This window comes from Ctenocephalides felis, unplaced genomic scaffold (genome assembly GCF_003426905.1).
Source record: "Ctenocephalides felis isolate EL2017-DRISC unplaced genomic scaffold, ASM342690v1 CF-g0.4_SCAFFOLD_01886, whole genome shotgun sequence".
NCBI lineage: Eukaryota > Metazoa > Arthropoda > Insecta > Siphonaptera > Pulicidae > Ctenocephalides > Ctenocephalides felis.
The window spans coordinates 28,007,199-28,019,634 of record NW_020538040.1 but is presented as its reverse complement, the minus strand read 5'-3'; the positions used below and the strand labels follow the sequence as shown (position 1 = coordinate 28,019,634).

At 28.9% G+C, this 12,436-nt stretch overlaps 1 protein-coding gene across 1 annotated transcript in view; it reads right to left on the bottom strand.

The window, feature by feature from the left end:
- LOC113377315 overlaps positions 1 to 12,436 on the bottom strand; it is a 32,910-nt gene that overhangs the window by 8,791 nt on the left and 11,683 nt on the right. The window contains exon 2 of the mRNA XM_026617584.1: positions 8,478 to 8,710. Within this exon, the coding sequence (XP_026473369.1) occupies positions 8,478 to 8,710 (233 nt within the window). The remainder of the gene's footprint in view (positions 1 to 8,477; positions 8,711 to 12,436) is intronic.

Below are 12,436 nucleotides of genomic sequence, written 5' to 3'. Positions count from 1 at the left end.
TGTTTTAAAATAATTTTTAATAAATCTGGATTTATTACACAAAAAATTAGATATAATCTAAATGTGCATAAAGAACATTGATTTTAAAATTATTCAGAAGATTTAGGCGATTTGCGGGTGCTCATAATCAAATTGTAGTGCTTTCTATCGTTTTCGCACTATTTTTAAATTCTTATTGTCAATCCAAACCTTTTCGGACATCCAAAAGTTTCAGTAAGTTTATTATTGCTTGCAAGAATATTTTTCAATTTTTATTTATCTCTAACGCATGTGTAATTGTGTAATTACACATGTAAATATTATTTGGGCTTTGAAACATATTACTTATTTATTTTGGGAATTTTGTGCGATTTATTCTATTGAACAAATCATAGAGCAAAAAAAAATCTAGCCTCTTATTATTAAACATAACACTTGTACTTCATTTTAATTTAATTTTTCATTATTTAAAATATCTAAAATTGCATGGTAAACTTCTAATTGATATCGTAAAAGGGCCAAAGTGTATGTATTCACAATACTTTTGCTTCAGATTGTTATTTTAAAGTTTAAAAAATATTGTCCAAGATTAGTAAAAGATGCAAAGAAATTATATATGTTTCTGAATGATATTGAAAAAACTACATTATAAATTTCATATCCGAATCTCGTTTTGGCACCCCCTAAGTCGCGCCCCTCATTTTTTGCATGCATCGCATTCAAGGTAGGACCGGCCCTGTATATATATTTATATATATATATATATATATATATATATTTACATGTATATATGTGTGTGTATATATATGTATGTATGTATGTATAAATGATTCCCATTACAATTACAGCATATCTGGGATTTGTTTGTTCCTGACCTAGCGCGACACGTGAGAGATCCGTTATGCGTATCGTTAAGTTATGAATCGTTTAGCATGTAATATACGGTTGCCCAAAGCGGACACAAATGTTATTCGACATGTGAAACTTGCGAAGAATACACAAGTATACTATTTCCCAGCACACCTGAAAATACTGACGTCATCAGAATTCTCTTTAATGATTATTGTCTGTGAGAGTTGTAAAATTAAGCGCGTAATGTGAGTCATAACGTTTCGAAGAAATTCTCGATATATTATGGGAAATAATGGGAAATCCAATAATTCAAATCTTTGATATAATTTGTCATTAGCTGATTCAAATTGAGAAAATTGATACATGTAAAGAAATTGTTATAAGGGATCGTTCAAGTATTACGTAAGCAGATTTATTACAATTATTTACCCCCCCTCCCCTCCCATTTGTCAGCAAAAGTGAGCTAAGTTCTTACCAAAAATAAGCAAAATAAGCAATTCAATAACCCCCTGCCCCCCTATAGTGCTTACGTAATACTTGAACGGCCCCTACGTACATATAATTTTATTTTGCTATAGTAACATAAATATATTAGTTAATTAGTTAATACTTTAGAAGAACTTGCAAAAGATTTTTTTTCTATCTTTACGTTTCAAACATTTCTGAACATTTGGACATACCTTAAGAAATGGATGCAAGTGTGTGTGCGTGCGGATACAACGATTTCGAGAACAACGGTTAACCGATTTGAATGATTCAAAAACCATGGATTCTTATTGATGGAGAGACGTGCTAATAAGTTTTTGGTCAAAAAAGTGCTAAAATGGCAACTCATTTTTTAAGAGAACAGAACGTCCAATTTGAATGATTCAAAAAACATTGCAAATTTCATGTGTATTCACTAACGAATGTTTAGAAAGGTAGGTCCAGCGGTTTCGGAGATCTAATAAAAAAAGTAAAAAAAGCCAATTGGCGGTCAAAAATGATCATTTGATTGTGCACATCAAAATATCAGATTTTAGGAGCAAATTTTGTTTACATTTCTATGGGTTCCGTACAATGTTTATTCATTAGACTGCAACGCGGCGCTCAAGAGCTTCGGAAAGCTTGGAAAAAAGTTCAAAATTTTCAAAATATAAACAAGAAATTAAAATTTTTTAGGAGTCAAATTTCAAGAGTCAAAAATTCTTAATCATTTTTTTACAGCTTTATTAAAAATTTAAATTTTCGGTACGGAAAGTACCAGCAATTTGTCTGAAGGTACGATGCCATGCACCCACTAGTTTAATGTTGATTCAAATGAGTTAAAATTGAACAAATTTTATAACTATAATGAAAAATAGAAAATATAGGACACGGCAAAAATCGTAATGCAGATAGCAATAAACTTCAAGAAAATATTCGGAAATACCTGTTTTTTTTTATTCAATTATTAACCAGCTTATTATTTCGCATAACCTAGCATGTACGTATTCTCATTAACCGATCTCGTTCCTAATCATCTCTATTTTTAAAGCCATATTATTTACTTAATCTGACATTTACAAAACATCTATATGATTTATCTGTCTAGTAAATCTGTTTATTCAGAGATCGTTCTAAATATAGATGAGCTTTTTAAATATCGAAGGCATATGAGCTTATCTAATAATTTTTAATTATTGGAGTTAAATAGGTCAGACGTTAAATTTTATGAAAGTCCGATATGTAGAAAACTAAAAAATTGTACTCAAAATGTGATAATGCTTAAAGAGAGGGCACGTGTTGTTCCTTATGTGACCAATATAAATAGAGTAAATATTTACGCGACACAAATACGGTTTAATTGTTAACGTTGTGACTTATAGAATTATCGCACACAATTGTATAAAATTTGTTATGTAATGCATTCATAATTTTTTTATTTAATATATTTATTGTATGATGTCCGTTTCTAACTGTGACAGTAACAGTGAGTAATATAACAATAATTAAAACATTATTATGGCCAAAACTAGTTCTCCAGTATTATTTATCAAAAATTAGACTTCTATTGCATTCTTTGAACTTATTTTTAGTGCAATAACACTAAAAGTAAGTTCAAAGAATGCAATACAAGTCTAATTTGTGTTAAATAATAATTAATATACCTAGTAGACACGCCGTTGGGTGTTGCATCTATTTTCTTGTTTATATTATAAGCTAATTATTGTTAGCAATCTCTGCTTAATGTTAATGCCTATGTAAAACAGATTGCAGAATAAATTAAACAAAAAAAATAATAATAATTAAGAATAAATTTATCTCATAATATTGAACTTTCCCTTGTGCAAGCTTCAATTTTCTGTATCAAATTTACTACAAAATGAGTTCAAGTAAAGACGTCTCGAAAATAAGGAATTCTAATAAAGATTTTGGATATGTTTGTTTAGGATATGATTAAACTAATTTTCCTGCTCAAAAACAACCTAACAGACAATTACCAAAAAATCAACATAACCAATAGACAGAGTGTATTTATGTTACGTAGTTATGAAATTTATTAAAATTCTCCTTCCATAATTCAGGTTGTTGGGTTATAATTTAACCCTTGTAGTTGTGGACTGTGTTATACATTTATTTGTTTTGTATTAGTATTTGTTGCAGCACTTATTACAATAATTGATTTGTCACTAAGCTATAATAAAAGAAGATATATTTATTTATTATTTATTATACATGTTCTTAAGCGGACTTCACATTTTGAAGTGGGTAATTAGTCCAATTAAAACTACCGCTACCCCCTCTATCAGCGGTAGCAACCATCCTGTGTAAAAGCTCAATGCCATGAAGATTGTCACCTTCGTGGCCAATATAATAAAAGAAAAATACGTCCGAACACAGAGTAAAAATCAAGTTTGAAAGCCAATTATCACAGAAAATACTGAGTATGATGGACCACTACTATTGACTACTACTTAGCTCATTAAAATCCATATCAAAGCAGGTTTTTCTAAAAGAAGTTTAAGGTTTTGAAGAAACATTAATTAGTTTATGTATTGAAGCATTTGTAGAATTTTTGTGTCCTTCTTCATTGTAATTTTTACCAAGTGCAAAAAAAACACCGTGACACAATTAAATTATTAATTACATAAGTAGCATTTTCCTATTGATTACAATAATTATTTATAGGTAACCTCTCGATACCTATACATAATTATGTATTATTAATCAATCTATTATATAAAAATAAGTCGGGTTTTCCTTCCTGACGATATAACTTCATAACGCACGAACCGATTTCGACGATTTTGCATTCTTTGGAAAGGTCTCGGACTCCGTGAGGTTTATAGCAAAGAAAATTGAAGGAAGATTTCAACAGAAAAGTGGAAAACACTTTTTCTTTTTTCACATACAGCGTCATCTGTGATATTTAGCATGTACTACAAACTAATATTTTTTGTTTGACTGCTACTAATTTGTTTGAGAGCTACTCATTGTTCTCTGCTCAGTTAATTTCATGTGACAAACCGGCATTGTGTTCACTGTGAAATTGTGCAAAAAAAGTAAAAAATAAGCTATTCGTTTCCTAACATTTCAATTGGAAACCTTCAAATCAATCACGTGTATTGTGCAAATTTTTATTCAATTTCAACAGCAAGCAATTTTTTTCTTAATCTTTTAATCACCAAACGAAATGTTACATAAAATGAAACCATCTGGTGGTGAAACGGAGTTCGCCCGGTTTTCTAGTATATTCATATTAATTTATTAATCCATAACAATTGAAATTCAACTATTTACGTAAAACGTTCAATTGTTTATTTCAATTTTTTTTGAATAAACAAGCCGATTTACAATTGATGTCTTTCAAACATAGTTATATCAGCTCATATAGTCGTATAATTAGATTCTAATTAGATATTTAGATTCTAATTAGAATTCTAAACTTCGTATTTTTATAATTTAACTACTTATAGTAGGCCTATAATATTTAGCTATGTTATTACAGACTACGAAATCTATCGTTACACAAAGTTTCATCAAAATAGTCAACTGATATCTTTCAGTTTTTTAAATCTGTTCAGAATTTTTGACTAGAACGTGAAAAAAAATTGCACTCTTCTGTTAATTATATAAAAACGGTTGAACTGATCATCTCTCATGATTAAGCAACACAAGTCCTTATCGATTTACATAGATACTTTTAAATTTTTAAAATCGGTTCAACTGTTTTTAAGAAAACATCGGCAAAAATCAAAAGTCAGGTCACATACACACAGAAACTTTATCCAAATTTGGTCTCATTCGATTCAGAATGACTTGAAACGTCGAGAAAACATGAAATTAGCAAACCCGGTTTTTTCGCGAAGATAAACTTAAATATTTAAAAACGAAAACTAATAATTATTTTATTTTTTGCAGAAATCTAATTCAGAGCAACCATTAGAAAGTACAAAGACCAAAAAGTGGTGATTGTTGAATAAATGTAATTGGACTATGGTATTGGACTAAAAAGTGTTCTTTTGTGTTGACAGTGTTGTGCAAAATTTGGCAAATAAGTTTTGACCACTTAGGCTTTATCAATAAACGATTGACATTTTAATTTTACCAAATGTTTGAACATTCAAACCAGAAAATGGATTTAGATGTAAATTCGTGATCAAAAGGATCTCTGGGTTGACTTTAAATAGTCAGTTATGGTTGCTAATCTATTCTTACAATCGGTTGATGTTAGTCCCAGAAGATGATTTTTACAAGAATTATTCGAAAACGTTGTTCCTGGTAAGGTTCCAAGTGTCGGTTGGAAGACTTTGATACAAGACTAAAATTAATCAATTTAATTAGTAAAAAGTACCAGGATTTAAAAAGGACTAACCATAAAAGTAGAGATGGTAAAAAAAGGAATCTCTATGTATTTCATGATGATTATGGAAATCTATCCAAGTTCCATTAGTGATGAACAGTATTTTTAAAAATACAAACATTCGCTTGTGGTCAAATAATTTGCCTGGTGCCGACGCGTAGTGATCGGTTTTCTCGATTTTTATGCGATTTTTTTTTATTCCGAGTTTTTTTTTATCGTTTTTTTAGCGCTTTTTTTATCGTTTTCTTAGTGTTTGTGTAGTGTTTTATAAAGGCATTTATAGTGTTTTAGTGCAGTGATAATGTTTTGTTCGTAGTTCCTGGTTCCTGGATTCCGGTTCCTGGTTCCTGACCAGCTCTCTTCTGGAAATCACGAGGTAATGCATAGATTTTCTGAACAAATTACTATTTCATCAAATATTTCAAAATTATTAATTCTTTTCTTTATCCCTCAGACAACAAATTGGTAATCGGGATGTTCCAGAAGAATCGGTGATTTTAAACAAAGGTCAGTGCATTTTCATTTCTAGGCATGCATTCTAAGGGTACGGTCACACCGTACCCTTTACTAATCCACAATTTTTTTTCAGCTTAATAAAAATAATTTCTAAAATAAAAGTGAGTGTAGTATTTAATAAAATTCGCGTAAATTAATTAATATTTAAAACAAAAGTGCTAATTAAATCAATTTTTCATAATTTCGCGTAAAATAAAGTGCTTATGTGTGTGAAAAACTTGACTCTGAGCAATTTTGCGAAGAAATGCTGACATCCATGCAGTCTGAGGTAAGAAGAAGCAGAGTTATCAAATTTTATTTAAATTATAAGTGATTTCTTTCCACTACAAATTTGTACGCAAAGGTTATTTTGTTAATCATAAACGTGCGAGATATTCATTTTAATAAATTACAGCGGCGGATTTAGGCCAAGAATATTAGTGATTGTACAAATTTTTGAACACTTTGGGAACATTTTAAAAAAATACGTTAGGGAAGTCTATAAAAAAGATGTTTAGAGTAACTAAATTCAACAAATGTACATGAATTTGTAAGTGTTGGATACAGAATTTTTATAAAAAACGAATTTAGGGTACAGTTGTTAATGAAATTCATTTTTAAGGGCTTTGTGAATGTCTTGGAATATTAGTGACATGCAAATATCTGATAATCATTTTTGACCGACAAAAGGCACTCTTTTTAATTCTTTTGCATCTCCGAAATCGCTGTACCTGCCTTACCAAAAATTCAATCATTTTTTCATTCCGCCAATACGAGTCATGTTTTTTGAATCAGGCGCTCAGTTCTCTGAAAAACAGAATTTCCATTTTTTGCATATTTTCCTCCGTAACTTCGAAACGACTGGACCTGCCTATGCCAAAAACTAATCAGGACATCTCCCCATTAATAGTAATCGAGTGTTTTTTTTTTGAATCATTCAAATCTGTTGATCTGTGCTTTCGAAGTGTTCAACGAAAATTTGTATCCGTACATACATACATAGAAGTGCATACACATATATGCATTCTTTTTTTGGTATGCCAAAATGTTCAGAAGTCTTTGAAACATAAAGATATGCAAATTTTCATTTTCGATTTTTTATGAGGCATACATCATCACGTCAAAGTTCATTTATATTATTATTTTTGTATTATTGTTATTATGTTATTTTATTTCAACTTTGTTTCATTTTGTATTCAATTTATTGTATTTTTTGTATCATTTTTTGTGCCCATCAATTTTATAAATAAGACATCAAAGTCTTAATTTAAAAAAATCGATTTTTTTGCGATCACCCTACGGAAAGTTAATAGAGAAGTTACTAATTTATTAAAATGAATTTTATTATAGTCATAAACACAGAAAACAAAAATAATACATGAAAATGCATCATTTATTTTTAGTAATTCTTCACCTAATGTAATATCTGAAGAAATACGTTGAATTTTTTCTGTGACAATTTTCCAAAAACCGATTTTTATCAATAAATACTATAAAAGCAATTAGTCACATGCACATATGATGTTAAAACCAATTTGTTTTTATTCTCTGGAATTATCAACTGAAGAATTATGATAACAGATTTAAATTCTGAAGATATTATATAAAACAATATGTCACACGAAATTTATGACCGCTATCATATGATAGGAATTAATAATCATCTGTGTTCTTAATTCATAATCAAACACGATTATATGAAAAGTTTAAAAATTGTAAATAGTCCAAAGAGCAACGTCCACACCTTTATCAAATTGTAAAACAGATTTGCGAGATTTGATATGACCGTGTCTATTTTAAATACTGTCTATATTTAGCTTTTAATAATGCGAAAGATAATGGATATTAATCAATTACTAAAAGTGTAGATTGATAAGAATATCCATAACAATAAAATTGTATTTGATTACGTATAAGTTAGTTAACTCTCTATTGACCGAATTTTTGTTTTACATCAAAAAAATAGGCAAACAAAAAATTTCTTAATAACAAGCAGAGGCTTTATTATTTTTTATTGCCTATAGAGATAGGCAATCAAAAACAACAAACTTTTTAAATTTTTTGGTATTGATGAATTATGTGACTTTCAAGTCACATAATTCATCCTAATAGTATATTTATTAACACAACAATATAATGTTTACACTTCTGGGTATGAAAATATTATTTCAGGATGAAAAACCTAGCAAAGGTCATAAATATCGAAATTGGTTAATAAAAGAAGCCATAATTTAAAAAATCGTCAAAAAATTTGGAATGTGATCTGAAACATACTCAGACCCATGGAGGATTAAATTTAAATCATTTGATATTTCTTTATTATTACCTGATTGGTATCGTCTTTATGCGTCAAAGTTGCCAAGATCGTTGCATTATTTGGTACGATGTTGTAGTTTTTGACATCTTCTGGAAAGACCAGTGGTGGCGGTGGTGGAGTAGTCGCATCCCTTGGGAGAAGCAGGGGTGGTGTGGGTGGATCTCTCAATAAGGGTGAAGGTGTGGCATCTTTTGGAAGAATTAAAGGCATTCCCTCCGGAATTTTCGAAGCATGACATTGCGCTGTAATTTAAATAAATCATGATTTAAAAAAAAAACGAAGTACAAGACAAGTTAAAGAAAACGTTTCTAGATTAAACTACGATTTTAACTTCCTGAAGCAAAGGTTTGTTTCTGGCAGAAAATTCATTTTTATTATTTTTGATTTCTCGACGTTTTAAGTCATTCTGAATCAGTTTGAAATTGAAGAAAGTATTTGTGTGTGTATGTAAGCCAACGTTTTTTCGCCGACGTTTTCAAAAGAACCTGATTCAAACATTTAAAATGAATAAGCCGTGTAGATCAATATTTAGCGACGATTAGCCAAGCAGTTTCTTTACAACAAGCAAAATTTTTCGTCAACGCTCTAACTGAAAATCCTGAATCAATTTTGAAAATTTAAAATTTGTTCGAAAGATATTAGTTAATAATCTTGTTGATTAGGTTTGGTGAAGAATGGTTGGGCCGTTTCTTCAAAAATAATTGTTGAAAAAAATTTTCACCATTTATGTATTTAATATATATATATATATATATATATGCATATACATTTGCATATATATATATATATATATATATATACACACACATAAGGTTTCAAACTCAACGTTAAGCCGTAACGGAATGTTCTTAGATTTTCATTTTTTACTCGAAATTTTTTTGTTTATTTTTTAACAGTCAAGGATTTTACTATAATACAACCCTATATAAATGCGCCAACTTTTGATGAAACGTGCCAATTCATTTTAGTGCTTTTTTTTAAAGAATAACCTCTCAAAATTGACCAATTTGGAAAATTTCAAGTTCATAGTTCAAAAAAAAAAATTTAGTTCTTGAAAACTTGAGGAAATTGTGTTACGATTACGGATCAAGGTCTTCAAAGAATAAAATTAATAAAAATCAACCACTATAACAGAAAAATGATCTCATTTTCACCAAAGCTCTCAATCCCTTTACGCCTGGTTTATTTTTATTAATAACTGGAATTATTCAAAATGTGCCATTAAATTATGAATAAATTTATTTAATACTCCATCTATTATAGTAAATTGAAGCTTCAAATTATAATATCAATTATTGATCTATGAAATTGTTCTGTACACAGTTTTTTTTTATTACAATATTTGTTACAACTGTTAAATAATTTAACATCTAGTAACAATAATAAACATAAATTTAAATAATAAAGAGTACAAAATAAAGGATAGTAATAGCATACTCATGTAAACATGAATTTTATGTAGATCAATAAGATCAAAAAGTCGAAGTTACATATTGATTCACATTATATTGGACGTTAACATATGAACTATTTATAAATTATATTATACCTAAAGCTTTTGCAATTTTGCATTAACACAAATATTTTCTTTATCACTAATAGTCGCACGAAAAATCAGATATATAACCATGTACTTGTAATTAAGACCATGAGAACTGACGAGATTGTTTATAGAAATATAAATCTGCACGGCTATCTGTGACATCTATACCCCCATAATAAATTAAACATAAACTTTGATCAAAATTCGTTCCCATATACATTTGCTTTCTGCAGAACTGCATAATTACCAAAGTGAAAAATGCAACACAGCTTTTAGAATTTTTATATTTATTTCCGATTAAATTCCAAATTGTGTTTTTGGTATGACATTGCTAAAATCTTATTTATTTTTAATAAAACGATTAAATAACAACGGCTGTGAAATACACAACAGGTGTTCTTTATGAACTCATAACTCTATGATTAAACCAGGTGTGAGTGGCACTTTTAGATATAATTCTAAACAGTTTATTTTAAAAATAAACTTTTTCACTCAAAACTAATCACTAACATTTCCAATTGGCATTTTTTCACATAAATTTATTTGCAGTTGTATTGTGCACAAACAAGCGCTGGTTTGTCCAAAAAGCACAACACATTTTCCAAACATTGATGACAAATTAAAATTAAACTAAATACTTTAGTGGCCATAATCTCTATCAACGTAAAAATTTTATCAAAAACATTCTTTTAACAATTACGAAAAAACGGCCCGGCCGATCTTTAGCATAAACTAATCAGCACTAACTAATATCTTTTGTATTAGAATTTTTCAAATCGTTTCAATATTTTTGGTTCCATTGAGAAATTAATAATTCTATTATTATATTAATTCTAGGCGTTATATTATACGACTAGTGATGATATTGAACTAATTAATTTTTTCATAGATAAAATCACAATAGAACTAGAAGAGAAATAGGTTGCGTGTGAACAATTGGCTTGGATTTCCTTCTTAAATAAATTAAAAGTACATTAGCATATTTATAAAACAAATAACTGTTAATAGTTTCTCTTATTAATGTTTGTTTTGATTTGTTCACGGTTAATTATATATCGTATAGTTTACGTTTGTTTTCAATATAATAGATAAAGAATTAATAATAGAAATCAGTTTTGTTTACATAGTTGAATATGATAATGAGAATTTGAACAAATATTTACTGATGTAGCTTATAAATATTTGCAATTTTTTCATTATGGTATGTTAATATACTATCATTTCTATACGACATTTTTGCAGTATGGCAGTCATTTTTTAATAACGCTATTATTTATTATGAAGTCATTGTTGAATTTCCAAATTAAGTGAAGCCTTTCAGCGATATTTATTTATCGATAATAATGCTACTAACAGATCAATAGTAAAATTTTTGCGTAAGAATTAGTTAATCCTAAATTATAGTATCAGGTTGGCAACTAAGTAAGTAATTTTGTCATAAAATGCAAGACACTTTTTCCGGTATTTAAATATACCTTTATTCTGTAATATTGTCCATTTTGATCAATGTCTTTCAAGCTACATCATTACCCCACTTTCGTAAAAATTCTGGTTTTTATTAGCAAAACACCAACATAATCATTGAATTGTTGACCATTCAGAGAGTTTTGTAAGTATTGGAACAAAAGCAATGAAAAGGTGTAAAGTCAAGACTAGATGGTAAATGTGGCAAAACATTCCAACCAAGCTCCAATAGTTTTTGCCAAAGTGGCCAGAAATATGTCATGTTTATAATGGAATGAATCATCTTATCGATTTGACAATGCAGGCCGCTTTTTTCAACTGCATTCTTTAATTTTGTTACTTGTTCAATATAGACATCATAATTGATCATTCTTCGGTTGGTGGTAACAGTTCAAAGCAGACAATTCCTTTTATTCAACATCAACTGGACGACCTGAGCGTTTTTCATCTTTGAATAAAAAATCATCAGAACGCAGAAATTTGGCAAACTAATTTTGATACTACTGTTTTATCGTCACCATAAACAAATCAATGTTTTGTGAACTTAAGATGCCCTTGACCTTTGCAGAAATAAAAAAGAAAAATATGGCAACAATTTGATATTTCAACGGATGGCAAACAAAAACTACTATATACAACAATAACATCATAACATACTTACAGGTGAATAGCTTACTATCGAATAATAAAAGGTATTTTTTATTTAGACTTCGTCAGCAAACCTAAAAAATTCAATTGAAACAATCTAAGGGCAAATTTTCCAAAAAGATTATTAGAGCAGCATATGAAGAAGAATAAGTTTTTACCGGCAGACTACTTTTCTTATACAAATAAATATTCTGAAAAAAAATTTTGAAATTTAGTAAAAAAGTAAACACTGACGTAGTAGTAAAATCTGCTAATCATGCTTGTAAGACGTTTAGGGGGCATCCATTAATCACTAGAGGCTTTAACAAAAAAT